The sequence below is a fragment of the Notamacropus eugenii genome, chromosome 1, assembly GCF_028372415.1.
Source record: "Notamacropus eugenii isolate mMacEug1 chromosome 1, mMacEug1.pri_v2, whole genome shotgun sequence".
NCBI classification, from domain to species: domain Eukaryota; kingdom Metazoa; phylum Chordata; class Mammalia; order Diprotodontia; family Macropodidae; genus Notamacropus; species Notamacropus eugenii.
Genome location: NC_092872.1, coordinates 280860351 through 280888087, shown reverse-complemented (window position 1 = coordinate 280888087; position 27737 = coordinate 280860351). Strand labels below are relative to the sequence as shown.

The window sequence follows — 27737 nt, the reverse complement described above, 5'->3', positions numbered from 1 at the left end:
AATAACTTCATCTCTTATTTGGGGTATAAGGAAAAAGAGACACTAGAAGTTGGTATGTAGCAGCCATCTAGTTCAATTCAAATCTGTCTTTTATTTGTCTTTGGAAGACCTGAATTCAAATCCAGCCTCAGACATTCACTAGCTGCCGTGTGACCCTGGGCAAGTCATTTAACCTGTTTGCCTCAGTTTCTTCACCTGTAAAATGGGGATAATAATAGCACCTCCCTCCCAAGGTTGTTGTAAGGATTAAATGAGATATTTGTAAAACACTTAGCACAGTGCCATTTAAAAGCTTTTTGACTGACAAGGTCTTTCTGTTACATCATGAGATGTCTGAAAGGAATACAGATAAAAAGATAATAACAGATAACATGAAAATTCCTCAGAGTGGGAGTGCAGAAATTTTTCTTGAGACTCCTAAACTCTATGGCTGGATTTCACATGAAATTACTTTGTATTTTTAAAATGTCATTAAAAAAATAAAACCCTGTGGGCTTCCTATCTGCCTCTATTGCAATGGAAAAGTCTCTTGGGCAGCCAGATGTCCTCTCCTAGGGACACTCTAGGCTGTCTGTCCCAGGCAAGGCCAAAGAGGGGCCCCATGCCTATTGCTTGGCTTTTTCCAAGGAATGCCCCTCTCTGGGAATGGAAACCCTTCAAGGGCAGGGACAATCTTTGCACCCCCGGCCCCTAACTGGGGCTTCACAAATGTTTTCTGGTTGCTGTTGATGAACCCTCAGGTTCCTAAGGCATAACATGCAGGGTTGGACTCTATGATCAACCTGGGGGGGGGGGGGTGTCTTTCTAGCTCCAAATCTGAGGATCCTCAGTATTTATCCACAGGGAATGCTATCCAAGACTACATGAAGAAGAAATATTTTTCTATTAAAGAAGGGTCCACATCCCTCCCATCCCCTTATGTGTTGTTTGGTTCATTATGGAGTAGTATTTGACCTCTGCAGGGAATTTATGGAGGAGTCAGCCAAGAATAAGAAGTCACAGCTGGTCTGTTTTCTGAACTACTAAATAGAAATCACAGATACAGCCAACCACTGAAATATCTGGAACTTTATTTTCCTGCAGTGATCTTAGGCCTAGAAAAGTAGTCAGTGGAAAGCTTAGAGATCACTTAGTCCATTTTACAGTTAGGGAAACTAAGACTCAGAGGTTCCACTACTCTTAATAATGGGTCCTGTGCCCTTAAGCCTCTGGCTCCTCCCACTGCCTCTGGGCATAGAGATGTTGCCACCAGACCTTGGAAGGCACAGGCCCAAGGCTGGGCTCTCATTTTTAAACACCAGTGTCCTCTTGGAGGACTGTCCTCACTGAGGCTTTCCCTGTGTCTGTGCCTCCCCAACTCCCCCAGAACTCAGGAGAGGAGCAAAGAGGATGCATGGGACACTGAAGAGGTCCCAGCCCCGCAAGCTGCAGCCCATCCATGCACCTTCCTTAGATCAAGTAACAGGTGCTAGGCTGGGAGGCAGCTGTATTCACGTAAGCAAGAGGGACCACTTGGAATAGAAGGTTTTATAAACACATATATCCTCAATGCCAGGAAATTCTGATTTCTGTGGCAAATAGGGGTTTACTCAGGAATAAGTTAAGCGTGGCCAGTAAGATGGAACCAGAGAAATAGGTTAAAATCCCAGCACTATCACAGAATACCAAGCATACCACCACCACCACATTTATGTCATTTACATAGCACCTTAATGTTTACAAAGTGTTATGTATGTTATCTGACTTGATCTTCATTTGATAAATTAGGAACACATTTTTATAAACAGAATGGATGAGCAGGAATTAAGCTGGGGTGGGGGGTGGAGAGGGAGAGAGTGGGGTGGGTCAGGGAGAGAGAAGGAAGGAGGGAGGGAGGCAGAGGGGGGAGAGGAGGGAAGAGGAGAGGTAGAGAAAAGGAGAGGAGAGGGGAATTGAGAGAAAGGAGGGAGGAGAGGGAAAGAAAGGGGAGAGGGAAAAGAGGGGAGGGGAGAAGAAGGGGGGAAAGAGACAGACAGACAGACAAACAATGGACAAGTATACTGTACTGACACAGAAGTCCAGCCCAAGAGTTGCCCCGCCCCAAAAGCAAGCATGTGTGCATGTGTCTCGATTCCCCATGGAAATCACTTGGAAGCTCATGGAGCAAGGTCCCCGTACCCTGCTCCATCACCAAAGACCACAGATCTGGAGTCTGGGGCCTAACTGCAAACTTAAGCTCTAGGACTTAGAATCTTGGGTGATGGGGGTGGGGTGGAACCACTCTCTGGAACCACTTCCCTTTCTATAAAATGAGGATGTGGGACAGGTCCATGGCTTCTTAATGCTTTTGTGTGCCATGGACTCCTTTGGCAGTCTAGTGAAATCTATGGGCCCTTAATCAGAAGGTTTTTAAATGGATTAAAAAAAACCATGTAGGACTTTGTAGGAAACTAAGTATACTGGAATTCAGTCATCAAAATAATTTAAAGTGCAAGTTCAGAACCATGGGGATAGAAGGCATCCTCAGCCTCTTCTGGCTCTTCCATTCACTGGCTCCCTGCTCATGGAATGAGCATCCTCCACCCTCCAACCTCATTTCTGACCATTCTTCCAGATGCCAACTCCCCACCCCCCCAGCCTTCGTGGGCCCTCCCCACCCCCTCCCCCAAGGTGGAGCTGTCCAGCATCTTGTCCTCTGAGGCAAAAGAAGGCTCTGCTTATATTTTCTGATAGCTACTTCTGTTCTTTGTCTTATCAAACACACCCAATCCTCAGAATGCCTCACAATCCTCTTCTTTCAAGACTCCAAGAAGATTTTGTTGGTCTCCTTCCCTCCATCCTCGCTTCCTCAGAAATGTTTCTTCCATCAAATTTCCTTGTATTTATTTCTCAGGGCATATGTTCCAGTTCACTACACACACACACACACACACACACACACACACACACACACACACACACGCAGCAGAATGTAATGGCAGTAGTGGAGAGCTTAGTCAGAACCCCAGCTATGCCATTTACTAGCTATGTGACTTTGGCCAAGTCCATAGCACTCTCTGGGCCTCAGTTTCCTTGACGTGTAAAACTGGGGGAAGGGACTGGACCAGATGGACTGTAAGGGTCCTACTGGCTCTAATCAATCAACACTCAATCACAGTGCAGTGGGGACTGATGAACAGCAAAATGTGAGAGAGATAACTACAAACATAGATATGTACCAGCCATGCAAAGTAGACAGAGGGTGCACTTAGGGAGAGCTGACTAGACACACATCAGGCACTGGGAATGTAAATAAAAGGAAGAAAGATAGTCCTTGCCCTCCAGAAGCTTACTTTCTAATAAGACTACACAACACAGAAAGGGACACTGGAAGGGAGAGGTCATATGAGAGGTGGAGAAAGTGACTTTGCAGTGTTAACACTAACAGCAGAGGAGAGCAGGGGTGGGAAGAGCCCAGCAGGCAGAAAGTGGCACCTCAGCTGAGTCCTAAGAAGTAAAGAGAGACAGCATCCCAGGCATGGGTCACAGGTAATAGCAAAGACAAATGGGCAGGAAACAATGCCAAATTTGGAGAAGAGTAAGTAGGCAATGATTGTATGACCCTAAATCATGACCCTTCTCTAGGCCTTGGTTTTCCTCATCTGTAAATGGCTGGTTTTAACCATCTACCCTGCAGCTAGTCAGAGACCCCAAAGGGCACAAATCAAAGTCTCCTAGACACCAAACCATCCCTTACAGTCCTTTCTGAAGCAGCAAAGGCTGACACCCAGTACCCCCTTCTCAGGTTGTGGGGACAGTCTCCTGTACAAGAAGAACAGAGAAGAAGAGAAGAGGGAGAAGAGAGGATGAAGGTAGGAAGGAGAGGAAGAGAGGTTGAAGGGGGGAGGGGAGGGAAAAAATTGAAGGAGGGAAGGGAGGAAAGGATGAAGGTGGAGGGAAGGAGAGGGTGAAGGGAGAGTGAAAAGTCACTGAAGCATTTTTTAAATGCTGAGACAAAAAAAATCACAGACATGAAGCTTAAATTGAAAGTTATAGAATAAATTTATTACATATTATAAAAGAAAAATTAAATCTATAAAGAGCCCCAGGTTCATGAACAATCTGTTTTCTGTTCTATTATGTAAAAAGAAATGCTTGTTGTATTTGGTGGTTAAATTCAGAATAAAAAAGAAAAACTTTCAAAACTTTTAAAAAACCTGTGATGAAACAGGCCTCCTTCGTCCTCCCTGAAAGGTGGAGGATTACTGGTGCAGAGTGATACATACACAACCAGGGAGGTTATTGGGTTACTGGGTAGGGTTTTTTGTGTGTAACTGTTTTAACTGTTTTGTCTTTTAGGAGAAAGGGTCCAAAGAGGGGGATATGTAAATGACTGTGACATAAAACCAAAAGATTCTGGGGTTGTCAGGGTGGTCTCTCAGGTGAGCCCCTTCTGGGTCTAGATTCTCTGAACCTGCAAATTGAAGGGAACCCTGGAAAGAGAGAACAAGCACCGATGGGGGAGGGGGCTCCCCCTCATTCAAGCAGCCTCCACCCATGGGGAAAGGCCATCACCTGGGTCCGTCTGTCCGAAGAGTTCAGCCAATGTCGGGTCCAAAGCACCTGCTGACACCCACCTCCCCAACCCAAAGAAAACATTTCAGAAAACAGATGACTTGGTTCCCTAAAGTTCTGCTTGGGTCTGAAGAGACCAGGTGACAGAGGCAATTGCCACATCTCCTCTTGAGTACAAGCAGTGTGGAAGGAGCATGGCACCTTCCCTGACACTGGCCAGGTAAACCTTAGGAAGCCACCTCCCTCTTCATGCCTCAGTTTCCTCTTCTGTAAAGTGAGGGGAGTGGGATAATCTTTAAGACAATACTACCTCACTATCTCTCAGTAAATGTCAGCCCCTGTTGCCACTAGGATAAAATAGATACCACCTTGTCCAGCTTTTAAAGCTCTTCACAACCTGACCAACTGACCTTTCTGGCCTCATTATACATTCCTCCCTTTGTCCAGCCAAACAGTCTTTCCTCTGTTTCTTACACACAACACCATGCCTTTGTCCTAGCCATCCCTCCTGCCTGGAGTGCACTCCCTTCTTAGCTCTACCTCATCCCTGTCCTCCCCCTGTCAGCTGAACATTGTTAGAGTTCCCCTACATTGTAGTTATGCCATATATACTTGTCTCTTCCAAGAGGATGGAAGTCCTCAGAGCAGGGATGGCTTCACTCTTTATATCTGTATCCCTGAAATCATCACAGTGACTGGAACACAGTAGGCCCTTAATAAATGCTCGTTAGACTGAATTTTCACCTAGACTCCCCAATGCCTAGCATAGGACCCAGCAGTAATGCTTACTGATTGATAAATTGATCTGAGGATGGGCAGCTCCACTAATCCAAGTGCCCACATTGCCTCCTGGTCTTCATGATCCAGTCAGGAGACTGGGGGAAGCCAGTGAGGGGAGGGAGAGCCTCTAACCCAAGATGCAGAAATGAGACAAGAGAAAGCTCTGAGACCCTGGGGTTGGGGGCAGGGAGAATGGAGGTGGGTAACAAGGGCAGTCAAAGGAGGGAGGATGGTGGAAAGGCAGGACAGGGCCGAGAGCACAGGGAAAGATGGGCTTCTTCCAAGCAACTGGACAATCAAGGGGGAGGTAAAGACCTTGTGGATCCTCTTGTTGATCCCCAGCAGTAAAGGAGATTGCCCTTTGGAGCCCAGAGAGCAGGAAGGGTTGAGCACCGCCCCCTTTGATGTCAGTGGCCCTGTTGTTACTTTCTTTCCATGGGTGTCCTGGGGGGTGGGGGTGAGCACTGACTGCCCTCATGGGGGAGAGGAAAGGGGAGAGGGAGGTGCACAGAATCATCTTTTTAATCAAATATAATAAAATTCTTCTGCTATCCCTATTAAGGAACATTGTTCTACTCTAAGGCTGACCAAGTGCCTTCCCTGCAACCCTGTGAGGCAGGTAATGGAAAGATTGCTCTCCCCATTTTGTGGATGAGGAAACTGGCTGAGGGAGACCACCTCAAAATGAACCATTCACTTTCTACACAACTACTCCCCCCACCTCCAGTATTCTCTTCAATCATTGAGGCAGATCCTATAATTTACAGGTGGAAAGGGGCTCAGAGATCCTCTCACACAACCTGAGACCCAGAGAGAAGGGACTTACAGTAACCAAACCAGTTCTTCTGACCTCAATCTAGGGGTCACTCCTCATATTTTAACCCCAATTCAGGGGTCACTCCCCACATCATGACACTAATCTGGGGCTCAGATCTCACATTTTCTGTGGTCTGCTCTTGTCACTGAGAAGTCTCAGGAGGTAGATGAAATGTGGTGACCAGTCTTGGTCTCAGAAGACAGATGATGAGTTGGGGGTGCTGGGATAGGACACCAAGTACTTAAGAGGCCATGAGATAGACTTGCTCTGATCTTGTGGCCCAAAGGGCAGATGTAGAAACCCTGCAATGGGGCAGGGGCAAAGAGGGAAGTTGAGGCATGATATGAAGGAAATTTCTAATGAGTGGAATTCTCCACAAGGGCCACACGCTACCTTCCTCTCTGAGGCTGCTGAATTGAGATTCATCCTAAGTGTGACTTGGATGAGATGCTTAATGAGGTCCTTTCAGTTTTGAAATGTGGCCATTCTGAGCAACACCTCACCCTCCTCTCATAAGAGAGAGTGGACAACATGTGCAGAATGTTGCACTGTTTGAGCTGATTTTGACAGTTTTTTGTGATAAGCAAAAGGGTTCTCTTGAGGGGGTGGGGGGAAGGGAGGTATTAGGGTGTGCCTCTGAGGTACCAAAAAATAAAAGCATCAATACAGCTTTAAGGCATTCATATGTAATGAGATAACATCCTCCTCCTCCTCCTCATCAAGTGCTTTGCAGAGTTGAGACTATCATAAAGCTGCTAGTTATTATTATAAAAACTTGGATAAAATCATAAGCATTCAGATCCCAAAGAGATAGGGAGGTGAGGTCCAAGTGAAGGGTACTCTTTCCGGGACCTGAGATCTCTTTTCTCAGCTCTGTTGCCTGGTGTTCCTGGCCAGACCCTATTCAAGCTGCCTAATTTGGGCTGGAAGGGAGGGCGCAGGGCTGGGCAATGGGTCTTGTATACTTGAGGAGGCCCCAGGATGTTCTGCCCCTCTTGGGCCCAGAGATCGCTCCCTCTGGCAGCCCCGGTGAAAGATCTCCCTCACCCCAGGGCCAGCGCTAACTCTCCACCTTGGGCTCTAAGACAGTGCCTATACAAAGTATTTTCAGGACCTTGGAGAGGGCCTCGACCTCGGAGCCAAGTGCTCTTTGAGATGGTTGAGTGGCAGGACCAGAGGGCTTGTATCCCAAGGCTTCTGGACACACTGGAGTAAGAAAGAAAAGTGTCACAAATTGAAGGGTATCAGAGGAGTGGACTTCACTCCACCACCCCACTCCCAACTCCAGCCAAGTTTATTAAGCAACAAGTCTTTTCCTCTTTGTCAGTTGTACCTTAGGGTAATATAGCTCGGCAGCACAGCTGATAGAACTCCAGGCCTGGAGGAAGTCTCATCCTTTTGAATTCAAATCTGGCCTCAGCCACTTACTGTCTGTGGGACCCTAGGCAAGTGATTTAATCCTGTTTGCCTCTCTTTCTTCATCTGTAAAATGAACTGGAGAAGGAAATGGCAAACCATTACAGTATCTTTGCCAAGAAAACCCAGGTGGAGTCATAAAGAGCTGGAAACAGCTGAAATGCCAACAAACAAAAGGATAATGGATGGCAGGAAAGCAGACTTTGGCTTCTTATCAGGAAACTGAGATCCAGGGAGGTACATGATACAGTGGATAAAGGGCTGGATCTGTGTTCAAATCCTATCTGTGATCCTTATCATCCCTGAGACCTCATGTAAGTGGCTTCAGTTCCCTCTGAGGTCTTTGCCAGCTCTGGGTCCTAGGACTAAAACTGGACGGGACCATACAGATGAGGAAACTGAGGCACTGGGCGGGGCACCTTGTCCAAGGTCACAGAGCCTGGGAGGGCGGGGACAGCAGCTGCGGCTGGGGCCCACCAGTCTCTCTGGCTGCCCAGAATGGTTTTATGATGCCCATCTCCTCCCCAGCATTGCCCTGGAAAGCTCTGCAGGAGCCCTGTTTGGACAAGACCCTCCAGCTGCTCCAGGACTCAGATTTCTGTTGTCCTTGTGACAGATCCTTGTTGGAGGCTGTGCTAACAGATGTGGGGCAGGGGCCCAGCAACAGGATGTTGTAAATGTCCAGCCAGGTCGGCCTTTTAGATGCCGATGCTAATGGCCCTGTGAGGCTCTCCGCACACAGCTGTAAATGGCAGCTCAGGGGGAGGGCCACCTGTCGTTGAGGGCCCGGCCTTTACAGACACTTAGCTACCTTCTGCCTCATAATGGGCAAGTGCCTCACAGTTCAAACAGGAAGAATGAATAGCTCATCTCAGAGAAATCAATCAGACTGAACACGAACACACACACACACACACACACACACACACACACACACACACACACACACACACACACACACACACACACCTCTCACACCAGAATATAGGACTGTTCTTGGTCTGCTCTCCTGAGGCCGGTGTCCTGCTCCCTCCCTGACTAATCCCCTGCATCCCCTGGGCTCCTGGGGAACCCAGGTCCTCCCAAACTGATACAGCTTGAGTAGCCACAAGGTTCATGTCACTTTGGTGGGTATCACTCCCATTTTACAAATGAGTATGTCCACTGTGAAGCAGTTAGGGCCTGGATTCTACTCTACCCTACTGCTTTTCAACACAAGAGAATGTACAAAACTAATTCAATATTTCTCTTCAGTGCCAAGGATGTGCTAAGTGCCACCCAGAACATGGCGGCAGTCCTGCTTTCCAGGAAGTCAGTGTCACAGATTTGGGCTGAAAGGCCACCAAATCTGGCAGGATCATTTGTTTCCATTTTTTTGTTCAGACCAGAAACTGATATTGGATCTCCTGCCCAGGAGAGCCCAGACACCAACAGCCAAAGAGAGAAAAATCTGATGGCAACTAGAAATGAGGGTGAATGAGGAACATTTCAGTGCCCAATTCTTGGGTTCTCCATTGGGTAGAGAACTGGAGAACTCAGAATCAGGCAGGACTCCTGCTGTGGGCCTTCCCTTCACAAGCAGTAGGCTTCAGGAAGGAGCCCCTCCCGCAGCCCAGCCTTCCTCACAAAGCTCAGAGATCTTTCTTTGCTCCAGGTCCCTCTGCCAGTCTCTGCTCACCACAGGGGGATTCTTCTAAGAAGACTTCAAAAGGAAACCGTGCATATAAAGGCAGTCACAGAGGGAAACTAGAGATGAGCCTTCAGAGTCTGGATGGTGCAAAGAGGCCATCCAAATCAATGGGATTCGAGGGCAGAAAACTCAAGCCTCCGCCATCCACTTGTTAATGGCCCAAGGACTGACCACTCTTAGGAAACCACTCCTGGCCCCAACCCCAAGAGTAGAAGGAAGCACAATATCTTCCAGTCCTGAAAGTTTCACATACATTAAGATTAAAATTGAAGACCCAAATTTAGTGAAAGGAAACCTTGTTTGTTCCTGGCTGCCAAGCAGGGAAATTCAGCTCCTTAGGATCACAGGTTGTCAGAAGTGGAACGCTCTGAAAGGTCCAACAGTCTCATCTTACAGAGGAGAGAAAGGAGGCCCAGAGAGATCATGTATCTAGAGCAGGAAAGGACCTCAGAGGTTAACCAGACCAATGCCTTTATTTTACAAATGGGGAAACTGAAGCCCACATGACTAGCCCAAAGTCACCAGAGTAGGAAGTAAAACCAATGGAGTCTGAATTCAGGTCTTCTGACTCCACCTCCTATGATTTCTCCCCACTCCACTCCCAGCCCCAAAGGCAAGATGGCAGGACCCTCCAATTAGAAAGGCCTCTAGAAATAATCTAGTCCAACCCCCTCATTTTACAGATGAGGAAATTACAGCATCATGCAGAGATCAGGTGCTTAGTAAATGCTCTTCCTTGGCAAAGAACTGGAAATTGAGGGGGTGCCTATCAACTGGGAAATGGCTGAACAAGTTGTGGTATATGAATGTGATGGAATAGTACTGTTCTATATAAGAAATGATGAGCAGGTGGACTTCAGAAAAACCTGGACTTATATGAGCTGATGCTAAGTGAAATAAGCAGAACCAGAACACTGTACACAGTAACAGCAACACTGTTCGATGACTGACTTTGATAGACTTAGCCCTCATCAGCAATGCAAGACTCATGACAGAAAATGCTATCCATACCCAGAGGAAGAACTTTAGTGTGAATGAAGAAGAAAGCATATCATTTGCCCTTTTTCTGGTTTTGTTTTGTTTCTTCTTTCTCGTGGCTATAATTTTTCTTTACATCATAACTAATATGAAAATATGTTTAATATGCATGTAGTAAGTACAGCCTATATCAGACTGCACACTATCTTGGGGAGGAAAGAGGAAACAGAGGGGGAGAATATTTAAAACTCAAAATCTTATGGAAGTGAATGTTGAAAACTAAAAATAAATTATTTTAAAAAAAAAAAATGCTCTTCTACTTCATGCCAAAAATAGCTTTAAACATTCCTATTTGTAGAAAAATATTCACAGCTTATTCTGCTGGGTCCCAGAGAGCAGACAAACTGGCCTCCTGACTTTGTCTCACACATTTCCCACCTACACGTTTTTGCACTGGTTGTCCCTCATGACTGGAATTCACTCCCTCTTCACCTTACTATTAGAGTACTGGCTTCTTGTGAGACAGTTCAAACAACCTTCCACAGGCATGAAACTCATCCTGATCCTGATCCCTCCCCCCAATAGCCTTATATTTATTCTGATTGCGCCTGTATGTATGTATACATGTACATGTGTGTATATATGTATAATTGTACATGTACAGTGACTGACTGAGGAGCAACGGGTAGAAAGCTTCAGAGGCAAATGTAATTCAGTTCAGTTCAACAGCATTTTATTAAATGCTGACCAGGTGTCAGGCACTTGGTTGGGTGATGGAAACACAAAGGCTAAAATGAGGCCCACCTGACCTGACCCTCCCTTCCAGGGGCGTGATAACAAAAATTGTGCAAGATTGGTCAGGGTAGGGGGCCCCTCCCCCAGACCTTTGCCCTGTGCCCAGCAGGCTGGCGGAAGCAGCACTGCCAGATCGCAAGGCAGAAAGATAAGACAGACTGACAAGCAGAGACAGTGTCTTAGAACTTGGGACGCACCTGGAAACAGTTTCCCTCGTTTGTTCATTTGTTTTTTTAGTCACTCAGCCCAATCTTCTCATTTTACAGATGAGGAAACTGAGGCACAGAGCGGTTCATGTGACTTGCCCAGGGTAACATGCTAGGAAGTGTCTGAAGCTGGATTTGAACTCGGGTCTTTCTGATTCCAAGTCCAATACCCTATCCTCTACAAGTTGTCTCTCTGACATATATATTTTAAAAATTAAGCAAAAAAAATTTAAGGCTTCCTGCAGCCTGATGAATAGAGTCAGGAAGACCTGGACTAAAATCCAGCCTTAGAAACTTACTATGTGACTCAGGGCAAATCAATCTTCTGAGCCTCAGTTTCCTCATCTGTAAAAACAGGGATAATAAAAGCCTCTACCTGACAGGTTTGCTGTGAGTTACAACCACAAGAATGTACAGAAGACAATCCACCTTTTACAAGGCCATCTTTGCATTCCATAACTCTGTGTGTGTCAGGCCCATAACACTAACTCACCAACAAGCTTTCATTGGGTACCTATTGGGTGTCCAAGGCTGCTGAGTGTTGTGGGAGACACCAAAGGTCAATGGAACACAGCCTGTGCCTCTGGGGGCTCCGAGGTCTTGGGGAAGAGGCTGATCAATCAATTGATATTATCACTATGCCCTCAAGGAGCTTACAATCCAAAGGGACCAAAGGATGCCATGAATGAATAATACAGTCACGGACAAGTACTCATTTTTCACAACAACCCCTGAGGTAGGGATTGGGAGCACTACATCATCCCCATTTTACAGGTGAAAAAACTGAGGGTCAGGGAGAAGTGACAGGCTCAGGGTCCCACCTGGAGTATCAGAGCAGAGACCCTGGTCTCTTTTGATTCCAAACCAAGCTGCTTTTCCCATTGCTCCAAACTTCACAAGACCAGGAAAGGACAATTAACTTCTACTTGGGGGGTTCTGGCAACAAGAAGGAAAGCTAAAGTGTTCCTCACTCTGGGATCCACCTCTGCTCATGTCCACCTCCCTGTCAGATCTTTGCCATTTTGGTTGTAAAATGCCTAGAAATTGGATGAGAAAACCAAAGCAGATGGATGGAGGGAAACAAACATGGGAGAGGAAGAATTCACCCCAAGGGCTCAGCTGAAGGATGGTGGGCCTCAGTATCTCAACTTTACAGCTGCCAATTCAATTTAAAAAGAAGCCAATAGGGAAAATTCCCTAAGCATCTGATTGAGAACCCAGGCAACCAACGGACTGTCTCAGAGGAGGTATGGGTGTCTTGGAGCCAAGGCTTGGGTGCTGTCGGGATGTGACCGCCCCAGAGGTCCCCTAGGAACCCACCAAGCTTACGCAACCATGCCTAAAGGCACACCAATTGTGAGCACGGTAATAATTATGATAGACTATTGTGTGATAGCACCCTCCTCAAGGCCACACTGGGAGACAGAAATTATTAAGAGATTAAGACCTCAGAGAAATGGTCTGCTCACAAGAGCACAAGGTCATGGGTTTCAGATGGGAGTCCAATCCCTTCATTTTACAAAGAGAGAAACTGAGGCTTGGAGGGACCAATTGCTCAAAGTCACATGGACAATGACCAGCGGGGCAAATCTCTCCCTTTCTTGGATGCCCCTCATCCAATCTATGTCAAGATAGGGAAATGTTTGCAAACAGCCACCTGCCTCATAAACCCCAGCCAGCAGGGCAGGGAAGGGTAGTTAGTGAAGCTCATCACCTCCCCCTATAGAAGGGAAGCCCCCACAGGGCAGGGCCCCTTCACTTCCATCTGTGTCCAGCTCTGGGTTCACTGTGATTGATTAATAAATGCTTGTTGTTTGACTCGGCACAATGCAGAGTGAGCAGCTGTGTCTTTTCCAAAGGAACATATTTATCTCTCCTATCACCCCATTCTCCCCAACCTGGCCTCTACCTGTCCTTGATTAAATCACAAAGAATGCCAGGGGGATCATCCAAAGTCCCAGGCTCGAACCCAGTGCCAAACCTCCATCCCCTTAAAGAACTTGCCTCTTCCTGGTGCCCTCGGCATGCCCTGCGGTTGGGGGGATTTGTACGGACCTACATCCCCTATCTGTCCTGTTGTCCAACTCAACACCTTGAAAGAGCAAGGTGTGGGTGGGCACGATGAACTGGTCCTGCCCACACTAGCTGAGCCTGCCCTGCCCACCACAGGCTGCCCCTGCCCTGCCCTGCCCACCGCAGGCTGCCCCTGACCGCTCTAGGTTCATATACAAGAAGGATGGACAGGGCCCCTCCTAGAAAACGAGGTAAAAACCTCGGGGCGGGCGAGGGTCGCCTTGCCCTCGCCCCTCCATCCGCGTCCCCCTCCTCCCCCCTTCCCCAGTCCCTTCGTCCTGCCCACAGAAAACGCGCAGACAAACGAGAGCCCGTACTCCACCGGCCTCTCGGTCCCAGCTCCAGGACAGCGCTCCCGGCTGCGCGCGCACTCCCGGCAATGCGCGGCGTCCAGGGTCTCCCGGGCAACGGTGCGCAGGCTCCGCCCCTCAGCTCCGCCCCGTCCCTCGCGGCGCGCGGCAGCCCCCCTCGACCCTTCTCCGCCCCCTCCGCACCTGGCCACGGCCTCGACGGAGCCGGGAATGGCCGTGCCACCGCCATCGCCGCTGTCGTAGAGCACTCCGGACACGTCGAGCAGCACCCCGCGCACGCCCGCCAGCCGCTGGGCCCAAGCCGCCACTGCCGCCGCCATCGCTCTCGTAGCCCCGCTGGCCAAGGAGGCCTTCCGGGGGACGTGGCTGGAGTAGAGGCTCCTGGGAGATGTAGTCCGAAGAGAGGGACCAGGGGCGGCGAGGCGGGAACAGAGTCTCCTGGGAGTTGTAGTCGGGAGGGGGAGAGAGGAGGGAGGAGGAGGGGGGGGAGGGGCGGCCGGTGTGATCTGGACACGGTCTCTCTGCTCTGAGGAGCCCCACCACCACGTCCCCGCCCCGCTTCCGTCACCGATTCTTGCTGGTGAGGCCCATCTCCCCCCCACCCGCTCACGGACTAGAAGCATGACTCCAGAACGGCTCTGTGCCTCAGCTTCCTGCCATGTAAAGCGGAGGAAGGGACCAAGAGCAGAAGGGTACCGATGAGGCTCCCACAGTGTGCCGTGCGCAGAGCCATGCATGCACAGCTCCCACCGACCCCTGGACGTCTATACCCGCGGCGCCCCGCAAGGCAGGGTCGTCCAGAGACTACACGTGAGCTCAGAGCAGGCTCCGTGCCTGGCCCGTTGGGGGCGCCCCAGCTCAGGGTCCCTGGGTCCAGAGGGTGCCTGCAAAGGCTTGTGGTCCTGCCAAGCTCAGGGCGTAGTCATGCCAAGCTCAGGGTATAGCCAATCTGCTGGGCTTTGAACCTGGAAAACAGGGCTCCTCTACCATCTAGACTGCGGACCGATTGCCCCAAGCATTGCTGACGTGAGCCTCCTGGACACCTCTCTTCCTGCTGTCCCAGGACCCAAAGTCACCCAGCCAGCCCCCTAGCCACTAGACCCTATCTTCTACACCTGTAACCTGTCCTGATACTTTCCAGGGTGTAGTGAACTCCCTTTTTCCTCCATTCAAACTGAGCCACCAAAATGGCTCGTACACCTTCAGTCCTTCCACCTACCCGGCAGATCTGCTCACATCTGATCAGCATGGAGGATTTCGTGGGATGGGGTCTCATGGATTCAGGGGTTCCCTCCTTCCAAAGGTGCAACCACAACCTACCTGTCTTGTAAAACTATTGTTAGTGTGTTCCTAGAACCCACCCAACGGACTCTGTGACCTCCTCGGGGGGGAGATCTTTCTAAGGGAGTAGGGATGTCCGTGTTGTCACTAGGGTTCCCCCATGGGCTGGAGCCTTCCTTACTTGCTCTCTCCCATCACACCATGAGGGGATGAGTGGAGCCTTCTGTCCATCCCTTGCCTCACTAATTTACCTTCTTGTCCGTCCTTTATAACATCCTTTCCTTCAGTTCTCCCTGACCCTGGTGCGCACTCTCTATTTCTCTGCCAGTGAAACTTTGGTCAAGGCAACCCAAGAGGAAAAGAAAGACAGAATGACCGAACTTTCCAAATCCACCATGGGTCAGCAAGTCTGAGCCGGGCCCCTTCAGTGTGTGCTGAGCTCTGAAAGGGGTAGAGGAGATCTCAGTTTTCCTCTAAGGGGATTGAAGGAGATGACCTTTAATGTCCCTTCTAGCTCTGAATCTACTCTCATGGCCACCCCCTACCTCTGGCACCTCTTTTCTCTGTTAGTCAGTCTACAAACCAACCCTAATTACCTGGGCTATTGGAATAGCCTACAAATTAATTCCCCAGCTTCCAGTCTCTCCCCCTCTCCAATCCATCCTACATGCAGCTGTGAAAATAATCAGCATCATCTCATTCCCCTTCTTAAACCCCTGCCATGGGACCTTATTGCTTCTAAGATTAATTAAAAAGAAAAAACCACACATTTCTCATAAGTCTTTTCATAGGCAACCTCCACCCTGGGTCTTGGATGGAAGACTCATTCCCTCCTCACCATCTCTTGTATTCCCTGGTTTCTCTTAAGGTTCAGTTCAGGTGCCACTGCCTATGAAATACTGATCTACAAGCGTTTATTAAGCACTTATTCGGTTTCTGGCACTGGGCTTATGAGAAGAGACAAAAACATAGTCCCTGCTTCAAAGAGCTCACATTCTGATGGGATAGATGACTTAGAAATAAATAGGTTCCTATTATATATATTCCCCTGAGGAACCTATATATAGACCAAGAAGCAACAGTTAGAACCAAACATGGAACAACTAATTGGTTTAAGATCGGAAAAGGATTATGACCAGGTTCTATCTTGTCACCTTATCTATTTAACTTATGTGTACACTGCATCATGCAAAATGCCAGGATAAGTGAGTCAAAAGCTAGAATGAAGGTTGTTGAGAGAAATAACAACAATCTCATATTGTAGGTGATAACATTCTGAAGGCAGAAAGTGAAGAGGAATTGAGAAGCCTCTTGATGAGGATGAAAGAGGAGAGTGTAAACCTGGCTTGAAGCTTAACATCAAAAAAAAAAAACCTAAGATCTTGACAATTGGTCCCATCACTTTCTGGCAGAGGGAAAAGACATGGAAGAAGTATAAGATTTTACGTTTTGGGGCTCAAAGATCATTGCAGATGGAGACTGCAGCCATGAAATTAAAAGACACTTGCTCCTTGGAAGGAAAGCTATAACAAATCTAGACAGCATACTAAAAAGCTGAGATAATCACCTTGCAACAAAAGCCTATATCAGAGGTGGGGAACCTGGGGTCTCAAGGCCACATGTGGCCTTCTAGGTCCTTGGGTGCAGCCTTTTGATTGAGTACAAGTTTTACAGAACAAATTCTCTTATTAAGGGGATTTATTCTCTGAAATTTGAATCCAGTCAGGGGGCCACATTTGAGGACTTATATGACTACCCCTAGTATTCCCCACCCCTAGTCTATATAGTCAAAGCTATAGTTTTTCCAGTAACAATATATAGCTATGAAAATTGAACTGTAAAGAAAGCTGCAATGCCACAAAATCAATATTTTTGAATTGTAGGTGTTGGAGAAGACTTTTAAGAGTCACTTGGACAGCAAAGAGATCAGATCTGTCAATCCTTAAAGAAATTAATTCAGGCTATTTACTGGAATGTCAAATATTGAAGTTAAAGCTTTAATACTTTGGCCACATAATAAGATGGAACTCATTGGAAAAGATTCTGATGTTGGGAAAGATTGAAGGCAAGAGGAAAAGTGGGTGGCAGAGGATGAGATGGATAGATGTTGTCATAGAAGCAATGAACATGAATTTGGACAGACTTCAAGAGATAGCAGAGGACAGAAGGGCCTGTTGTACTGTAGTCATCAACCATGGGGTCATAGAGTCAGACACAAATGAACAACAACAGCAACATTAACAGCAAAAAATATATATTTACAGTGTCAAATGGAAGGCAATCTCAGGAGCAATGAAGAAAGGCTCTTTGCAAAAGGTGAGATTAGGTTGGAGTCTTGAAGGAAGCCATGGAAGCCAAGAGGTGGGAGTGAGAAGGGAGAGTTATGAACAAGAAACATCAAGGAAGATGGGTGGGTTGTGAATGGATTTAAATGACAAACAGTGGGTCTCATATTTGATCCTGGAGGCAATAGGGAGCCCCTGAAGTTTATGGAGGAGGGTGGAGATATAGTCAGATATGCTTTAGGAAGCTCACCTTGGCATCTGAGTGAAGGATAGGTTAGAGTAGATAGACACTTGAGGCAGGCAGCTCAACATCAGCTATTACAACAGACCAGATATGAAGTGATGAGGGCCTAGACCAAGGTGGGCAGTGTCAGAGAAGAGAAAGATACATATTAGAAAGATCTTGTAAAGAGAGAAACAAGATGCAGCAACAGATTGGATTTGAGGGATGAGTGTGAGTGAGTAGTTTAAGATGACTGATGATGATCCGGGGTGACTAGCAGGGTGGTGGTATCCTCTACAGTTGTAGAGAAGTTTGAAGAGGGGAAGATTTGGGAAGGAAGGTGTATATTTTGGACATTTTGAGTTGGAGACGTCTATTTTGGAGATGTCCATTTCAGATGTCCAACAGGCAGTTGGAGATGCAAGACTAGAGGTCAGGAGAGAGGTTATGGTTGCATAAGCAGATCTAGAATAATCTGCATAGAGATGATAATTGAATCCATGGGAGCTGATGTGGTGAACAAATGAAATAACATAGAAAGAGAAGAAAAGATGTCCAAAAACAGAGCCTGGAGGGACATTCAGAATTAGCAGGTGAGACCGGCTGAGGATCCAGCAAAGGAGACTGAGAAAGAATGGTCAGACAGGTAGGTGATGAACCAGTAGAATAGTGTCACAAACACCTAGAGAGAAGAGAGTAGACAGAGGGGGAAAAAGAGTGATCATCGCTACCAAAAATTGTTGAGATGTCAAGAAGGATAAGGATTGAGAAAGTACAATTAAGAGATTCTTGGTAAACTCATATAAATCATCAGGAAAAATAGCAAAAATCATGTGGAAGAGTAAAGATCAAGAATATCAAGGGAATTGATGAAAAAAATGAAGGCAACCTAGTAATACCAGATTTCAAGCCAGATTACAAAACAGTAATCATTGAAACAATTTGGTATTGGTGAAGAAATAAGATTGAAGATCAGTGGAATAGACTAGGTACACTAATATAGAGATAAATGACCATAGTTATCTAGTTTTTGGTAAACCTAAATATCCAAGCTTTTGTGTCAAGAACTTGCTATTTGAAAAAAATTGCTGGGAAAACTATAAAGCAGTCTGGCAGAAACTAGATGTAGACCAACATCTCACACTAAGTACTAAGACAAAGTCAAAAAGGGGACATAATTTAGACTTAAAGGGTGATAGGATAAGCTACTTAGGAAAGCACAGGAAAATATACCCATTAGATCTAAGGATAATGGAAGAGTTTATGACCAAAGAAGAGATAGAAAGGATCATGAGAGGTAAAATGTATAGTTCAGATTCCATGAAATTAAAAAGATTTTACAGAAACAAAACCAATGGAGCCAAAAATCAGAAGAAAAGCAGAAAACTGGGGTTGGGATCAGGGGTGAGAAAGAATTTCACAACAAAATTCTCTGATAAAAATCTCATTTCTCAAATATATAGGAGAAAATCATCAGATTTATACACACACACATATAGGGAACTGAGCCAAATTTATTTAATTTATAAAAAATAAGATCCATTTCCTAATTGATAAAAGGTCAAAGAATATGAAAAGGCAATTTTAAGAAGAAGAAATGAAACCTATCAATAGCCACATGATAAAATGCTCAACTGATCAGAGAAATGCACATTAAAATAACTCTGAGATACCACCTCATACCTATCAAACTGGTTAACATGACTGAAAAGGAAAATGGCAAATGCTGGAGAAGATGTGAAAAAATTAGGACACTCATGCACTATTGATGGAGTTGTGAACTGATTCAACCATTCTAGAGAAAAATCTGGAACTATGTCCAAATAGCTATGAAACTGTGCATACCCTTTGACCCAGCAATACCACTAATAGGTCTATATGCCAAAGGAATTAAAGAAAAAGGAAAAGGACCTATCTGTATAGAAGTATTTGTAGCAATTCTTTTGTAGTGGCAAAGAGTTAGAAATCAAGGAGATATAACCAATTGAGGAAGGACCAAACAAATTGTGGTATATGATTGTGATGGAATATTATTGTGCTATAAGAAATGATGAGCAGGATGCTTTCAGAAAAACCTGGTAAGACTTATATGAACTGATGCAAAGTGGAGTGAGCAGAACCAGAAGGACATAGTACATAATAAGAGCAACATTGTAACGATTATCAACTGTGGAAAAACTTAGTTGCTCTGACCAAGATAATGATCCAAGACTATTCCAAAGGACCTATGATGGAAAATGCTCTTCACCTCCAGAGAGAGAACTGAGGGATACTTAGTGAAGACAGAAGCATATTTTTCCACTTTATTTTTCTTGGCTTTTTTTGGCAATATGGTTAACATGGAAATGTGTTTTGCATGAGTTTACATGTATAATGGGCATTTTATTGCTTGCCTTCTCAATGAGTGGTGTGGGGAGAGCTAGAGGGAGAGAGAATTTGGAACTCAAAATCTTAAAAGAATGTTAAAAAAGAAAGAAAAGAAAAGATCATTGGTAAAGATAAAAAACTTTGGAAGACTTAAAAACTCTGACTGGCACAATGACTAAAAACATAATTCTAAAGGACTCATGATGACCCATACTCCCAACAGAGAAGTGATATTCTCAGGGTACAGATTGAAATCTATTTTCATATTTTTTTTTGTGGCTAATGCAAGGATTTGTTTTTCTTGACTATACAAATTTGTAATGAGTTTTGTTTTTCTTGCCTTCCCAATGAGTGTGGAATGGGGAAGTGGGAGGGAGAGAATTTAGAAATGAAAACAAAATTGATTTTTTTAAAAAAAGAGATGATTGTTAAGTTTGAAGAGAGCAGTTTCAGTTGAATGATAGGTCAGAAGCCAGATTGCAAATGGTTTAGAATCAAGTGATAAAAGAGGAAGAAGCGGTGCCCAATGTAAACAGTTTTCTGGAGGAGTTTAGCTGAGAAGAGGAGCTATAAAGGATGATAGGTCATTGGGATGGTCAGATGAAGTGTGAAATTGTTTTTTAAGAATGGAGGCTACAATATAATGTGTGTGGGTGTCAAGGAAGCATCCAGTAGATAAAGACTGAAGATTAAGGAATGAATAGGTATGATAGCTGGTGGTCAGTAAATAAAACCCTGGGCCTAGAGTCAGGAATATCTGAGTCCAAATCCAGCCTCAGATACTTCCTAGCTGTGTGACTCTGGGCCAGTCACTTAACCTTTGATTGTTTGACAAAAGGATCCACTGGATCCACTGGAGAAGGAAATGGCAAACCACTATAGTGTCTTTGCCAAGAAAACCCCATGGATAGCTGTGGTCCATGGAGTCACAAAGAGTAGGACATGACTGAATGTCAACAAAAATAGCATGGTAGGGTAAGCAACATGGTGGAAAAGACAAAAGAAAATGAGAACAAATGTGGTTGTAGAGGGTTTGCTTTGGCAAAGAGAAATATCACCTCTTCACATGCAACAAGGATGATTGGCTGAGTAGAGAAGGATATCCAAATGATCTGAGAAGAGAAGGGGAGAAGAGGAAGATCTTGGCAAGTGATTTTTTTTCAGTGAAATATAAATTGAAATGATGTGATAAGGAAAAAAGGAAGGAAACAAGAATTTATTAAGCACATACTATGTGCCAGGAAATATGTGATGCACTTTAGAAATATGAGCTGAAAGGGTTAGGGAGTGAGTGCCTGGGAGGTTTCAGAATGGATGAAAAGGTTTGGAGCTGGTGTGGTGAATGGGAGAGTGAATTGATCAGGGACATGGAAAAGGATTGCTTTGCAGGAGTGAGAGCCCAGCTGAGATTTTGCAGCCTATGTTTGTAGTAGACTCAATCAGCATGGCTTCATGATTTTCTCTAGCTTCACATGTGCTTCAGCACCACATGAATAGAAGCAAAAGCAGCAGATGGTAGGAGTCATTCAAGGCTGGCTTGGCAAGCAAAATTGGCAATAGGATCAGGGGACCAGGTACTTGTCTAAATGACAGTGCAGAGATGCATGATTCACCAAGAGGTCTAGATGGGGAAGGTAGGAGGGTATAACCCATTCAGAAGTGATAGCCTAAAAGGAAACTGAGGGATGGAAGGATTGGAGGTTAGGATGAAGAAGAATAAGTTAGGGGATCATGAGTCAGAGGGAAAGATGGAGATTATGGTTATTATCCAACAACAGAATCTCAGAGTTCATGAACACATTTGTGGGCTATGATAAGATCAATGACTACTTCTGTGTGTAGCTGAAGTAGAGTGGAGAAGGTCATGGAAAATGAATAAGTTGACCTAGGAGGTTAGGATGTTTTAAGGAATATCAATATGTGTTAAAGTTCCCTAGTATGAGGGCAGGAGCTAGGGAGAAGAAACAGACTATGAGCCAGGCACTGCACTCATGAAGATGGATGGGGAGTGTTCTGGAGGGCAGGAGACAACATCTACCAGGATTTTGATTGGTTGATATGGATTGAATGACCCTCAAAGGAGGTGAGGTTACTGAGTAAGGGTGGAAGGGGGAGAACCCTCTAGGTTCTGGCAGTGAGGAGTGAGAAGAATTCCAACTCCCTTCCCTCCACCGATGTGAGTCAGGAGCAATGAGTGAAAGTTCAGTCAGTACTGGGAAGGGCAGCCACAGAGGATTGATATGAAAGGCATCAAGGAATGGTGAGAAGAGAACTGACTTCAATGGCAGGAAGACATAGAGGTACAAGTCCTCCATCAGATCCCTCTAGGTTTGTGTGATCCTGGGCAAGTCTCTTCACTCTTCAGTGCTGTGAGCAACTTTCTAAGACTAAATTGCAGAAAAGGGCTCTTTCCACTCCACTCCCCTGAGGAAAGTAGAAGCAACAGATGGAGGACCTTGAATGTTGGGGCAGAACCTTGAATGCTGAGGCCAAAGTTGAATTTTTCTTGAGTGGGCACTGAAGAACCTCTAAAGAATTTTAGGAATATGACTGGCAGAGGTGCAGAGGATGGATGAGAGAAGAGATTGACTGGAGGGAGGAAAGGTCACTAGTTGAGAGGTCATTCAAATGTAAGCTATATGTGTGCCATATAAGAAGTCTGGTACCATGAAGGTTCTGTATAAGAAGGAGCCTGTTCTTATCAAAGCACTTGAACATCCATCCTGACATGCAGCATCCCATGAGCTTTCTCTTCACCAGATTAGGTACCTCCTTCCAAACAGATATCACGCAAAATATCCCCAAGCTTAGGTGGAAACAAGTTACACAAATGGTTGAGGTGAAAGGTAATAAGGATGGTATCAGCGAACTAAACAGAGAGACTGGATGTAAAATATGTTACAGAGGCAGAAACAATAGGACTTGGAAACCAATTAGATTTTTCCCTTCTCTTCTAAATTCTTAGATATATAGAGTAATCTTGTTTGCTTGATGTCTCAGAGTCATTTACCTCCTTTAAAAGTCCTCCTGAAAATTTCTTTCACATGGTATTTAATTTGTTTACTCTTTAATATTTCTTGCACCCTTAGAAAGCATTTAATATAAATGATTCCCATTTGTGACCTTGAGAAAGTTGACTTCCATGTCTGAGTTTCAGTTTTCCTCTCTAAAATAAGGAGGAGGTTTAACTGGATGATTTCTAAAGCCATTCCAGTTTTAAATCCTGTGATCTATAGACTTGCCTCATCCCCAAAAAAGTATTTTAAAAATAATACCCATATAAATTTCAAAAAAAAAAACTTGGTGCACCTGGGATCTGAATGCTTTCAGTCACCTTTCCAATAACACGTCAGGATCAGGACTGGAGAGCTAAAAGGCATCTGAACCAGGGAATTACACTTGTCCAAGTCTTTTATGTCACAAGGGAGGAGGCAGAAGCCCAGAGAAGTCAAGTGATTTGTCCCTCTGGTAGAAAGTGGCAGAAGGAAAGATTTGAACTCAGGTCCTCCAGATTGTTCCAGTGTACTTTCTATCAGACCACAACATCCTTAAGTGAAAAGTTACATAGGAGTTGAGTCTGACACAGCCTGTATTGAAGTCATCAGAATACAGTGTCAAGAAACTCAGCTATTTTATTAAACACTGGATATTTTCTGTGCAAAAGTTTCCATTCCATGGGGGTAGAGCCAAGATGGTGGAGTAAAAGTAGAGACTTGCTACAGCTCTCCCCCTAAATACAGTCAAATACCTGTGAAATTACTCTAAACAAATTCTGGAGCTGCAGAACCCACAGAACAATGGAGTGAGGCAAATCTCCAGCCCAAGACAGCCTGGAAGGTCAACAGGAAGTGTCTATCATATCATGCTGGGCCCAAAGCGCAGCAGGAGGCACACTGGCAGAGATGGGACATGAACAGGCGTTGGGGGGACTGAATCATTGTAACCTTTGGTGATTTCCAGAATCACAACCCTAAAACACCAAGGACAACATGGAAGGTCAATGGAAAAAAACCTGTTGGACCTGTGTGAGAGAGTAGAGTGGTCAGCCCAGCCTCAGAGTAGTGGAGAGGAAGGAGGAGTCTGCACCTGCCACAGCAACAGCAGGGGTAGTGGCAGCTGCTGTTTCTAGAGCTCTAGGCCCATAGGTTGAGGGGGGGATAGAGTGGCTGACAGTACACCCCCACCCCCACCCCCACTGGAAACAGAGAACTACCTTGACAAAGAGCTCAAAAATCAAGTAAATGGCTGGGAAAATGAGCAAAAACTGAAAAAAGAATAAGTCTGTAGAATCTTTCTTTGGTGACAAGGAAGACCAAAATATATAAATAGAAGACAGTAAAGCCAAAGCTCCTACATTCAAAGCCTCCAAGAAAAATATGAATTGATCTAAGGCCATGGAAGAGCTCAAAAAGGATTTTGAAAATCATGTAAGAGTAGTAGTGCAAAAATTGGGAAGAGAACTGACAGTGATTCAAAGAAATAATGAAAAACGAGTCAACTGCTTGCTAAATAGGACTCAAAAAATGCTGAAGAAAATAGCACTTTAAAAACAGACTAATCCAAATAGCAAAAGAAACCCAAAAAGCCAATGAGGAGAAGAATGCCTTAAAAAGCAGAATTGGTCAGAAGGAAAAGGGGGTCCAAAAGCTCACTGGAGAAAATAATTCCTTAAAGATTAGAATAGAGCAGATAGAAGCTAATGACTTTATGAAAAAATCAAGAAATTATAAAACAAAACCAAAGGAATGAAAAAATAGCAATGTGAAATATATCATTGGAAAAACAACTGACCTAGAAAATAGATCCAGATGAGACAATTTAAAAATTATTGAACCACCTGAAATCCATGATCAAAGAAAGAGCCTAGACATTATCTTTCAAGAAATTATCAAGGAAAACTGCCCTGATAATCTACAACTCAATGGTAAAATGGATATTAAAAGAATCCACAGATAACCTGCCAAAAAAGATCCCAAAAGGAAAACTCCTAGGAATATTGTAGCCAAATTCCAGAGCTCCCAGATCAAGGAGAAAATGTTGCAAGCAGCCAGAAAGAAACAATTTGAATATTGTGGAAACACAATCAGGATAACATAAGATCTAGCAGCTTCTACATTAAGGGATCAAAGGGCTTGAAATATGATGAAGTTAGAGGTTAAAGGAGCTAGGATTAAAACCAAGAATTACTGACCCAGCAAAACTGAGTTTAATACTTCGGGGGAAAAATTGGTTATTCAGTGAAATAGAGGACTTTCAAACATTCTTGATGAAAAGACCAGAGCTGAATAGAAAATTTGACTTTCAAACCCAAGAAGCAAGAGAAACCTGAAAAGGTAAACAGGAAAGAGAAATCATAAGGGATTTACTAAAGTTGAACTGTTTACATTCCTACATGGAAAGATAGTATTTGTAACCGTTAAGACTTTTCTCAGTATTAGGGTAGTTGGAGGGGTTTTATTTGGTAAATTATCTCTCACAAACAAGAGACAAGAAAAAACTTTTTCAATGGAGGGGAAGAGGGGGAAGGTGAGAGGGAAAGAGGGAACCTTACTCTCATCAGATTTGGCTTAAGGAGGGAATAACATGCATGCTCAATTTAGTATGAAAATTTGTCTTACACTACAGGAAAGTAGGGGGAAGGGGATAAGAGGGGGGTTGATACAAGGGAGGGAAAATGGGAGGAGGGGTAATTAGAAATGAATATTTTTGAGGAGGGACAGGGTCAAAAGAGAGAATAGAATAAATCGGGGGCAGGTTAGGATGGAGGGAAATATAGTCTTTTACAACATGACTGTTATGGAAATATTTTGCATGACTACACATGTATAACCTATATCAAATTGTTAGCCTTCTCAATGGGGGTGTGTGGGGAGGGAGGAAAGGAGAGAAGTTGGAACTCAAAGTTTTAAAGACGAATGTTAAAAATCGTTTTTACATGCAACTGGGAAATAAGACAGAAAGACAATGGGGTATAGAAATCTATCTTGCCCTACAAGAAAATAGAGAAGAAGGGGATAAGAGAAGGGAGGGGTGTGACAGGAGGGCATATTTGGGGAAGGGGAAATCAGAATGCATGCTGACTTGGGGTGGGTGGAGGAGAGAGATAGAAAATTTGAAACTCAAAATCTTGTGGAAGTGAATGTTGAAAACTAAAAATAAATAAATAAATAAAATTTTAAAACATTTCCATTTCACATGCTTTTATTAAGCTGGATTTTTTTTTAAACTGGTGGCAGAGCACAGTGCTATGTACCAGAGACCCAAAGACAAACATAAGAGAGGTCCTACCTTCAAGGATCATCCATTCTACTAGGAGAAAACACCATGTATGTAATGAAATAATACTAAAGGTATACAAAGTAACTTCATAGGATGGGGATCTTTGGGTGGTGGAGAGAACCAGTAATTGCGGAGAGCAATAAAGGTCTCATGGAGGAGCTTAAAAGATATTAAAAACGTTTTAGGATCATAATGGTTGAAGTCAGTTATAGAAAAACTCAGAATAGGACAAGGTTTCTGCTTGCCTCTCCCAAAATATGGCAAAGCTATAGCTTTCCCCAAATAGCAACTATTTTAAGTTTTTTAAAAATCTTTTTATTTGTGTCTTTATATCACAATCATTTCTGGACCCCACCCACCAATCCACTCAGTGAGCCTTTCCTTGCGACAAAGAACAGTTTATCCAAACCAGTTGAAGAAACAAGCAAGTTGACAATATATCCAGTATTCTGCAGCCATAGTTCCTCCTTCCCTTTCTCTGAAGAAAGCAAAGAGAGGCATGTGGAGCAGTGGTTAGAGTGCTGCATGAGGAGTCAAGATAGAACATCAAATCCTGCCTCAGACACCTATTCACTAGCTCCATGACCTTGGGTAAATCACAGCCTCTGTGAACCTCTGTTTCCTCATTTGCAGAATGTGAAACACTGGCGGGGGGAGAGGGGCAGGGGGGAACCAGATGGGCTTTGTCCATTTCACCATCTGAGAGCTTCCTTTTTTCACCAATATTTTTGATACCTTTGTGCTAAGTTTTTTTGTTATCAGTTGCTACAAGGTGAAAAGTGCTCCTGGATCCTCTCATTTTGGTGCCCATCATTAAGAAGAGATGAGGAAAGGAATCTGCTTTATTTTCTTGGAGCACTGGGGAGCTATGGGTGTAGAATACTCCATATGCCATCAGACATGATTGCTATATTAGTTGGTTTTGCTTAATAGTTTTTCTTTAAGAGTAGAGAGTAATATATCTAGAAATGACTCAGATTTAAAACACATAGCATTATTAGGACATGAAAACAAGTAAAAATCATAAAACTATAAAGGAGGCAGTGTGGTACAGTAGGAACATCAAGGGATTTGGAATCAGAGGACCTGGGTTCAAATCTCCCCTTTGCCTTTTCCTTGGGTCTTAGTTTCTTTCCTCATTTGAAAAAGGAGGAGTTTGGACTCATCATTTTTGAGGTCCTTTCTTTGCCTAGACCAATGAGTTTATGACAGCAATAAATAAAAAGTAATTTGGTGCCCATTAAATTCAACACCTTGGGATAAAATTCTGGCCATGCCATCTCTACATCTGGACATCACTATCTAGGGCATCACTGACCTCTCTGTCTTAAACTGGCTGATGAAGAAAAGCTATCACAGATGTGTTAACTTAGCTGGTAACATTGCTTCCCCTTGGGCATGAACTGTGCACACTCCCCATCACTGAGGGGCTGGCAGACTCTGGGTGGACATTCCAGGCAAACACTTTGTTTTTCCCCGAGCTTGGCATCATTGATTTGCACCAGTGCCTCAGGAATAGTCTTTGGTCTCTCCTTAAAGATACTATCTAAACTGTGAAATTCATTAAATGGCCCCAGCCAGGGAGCGGGTTATTTAAAACAACATCACTAATGGTCCAATATCTCAGCTGTCTGCGCTGATGGTGAACATTGTTTTGGCCAGTGTTATCAGTCCTGGACACCCGCTATGAATATTGATCTGCA

General features: G+C 44.7%; 1 protein-coding gene across 5 annotated transcripts in view; it reads right to left on the bottom strand.

Annotated features, from left to right (window-relative positions):
- LHPP (phospholysine phosphohistidine inorganic pyrophosphate phosphatase) overlaps positions 1-15641 on the bottom strand; it is a 198930-nt gene extending 183289 nt beyond the window's left edge. For all 5 annotated transcript variants that reach the window (XM_072628993.1, XM_072628994.1, XM_072628996.1 and 2 more), the window contains exon 1: positions 13783-15641. In XM_072628993.1, coding sequence (XP_072485094.1) covers positions 13783-14336 — 554 coding nt within the window. In that variant the 5' untranslated portion in view covers positions 14337-15641. The remainder of the gene's footprint in view (positions 1-13782) is intronic.
- Positions 15642-27737: the final 12096 nt, after the last annotated feature.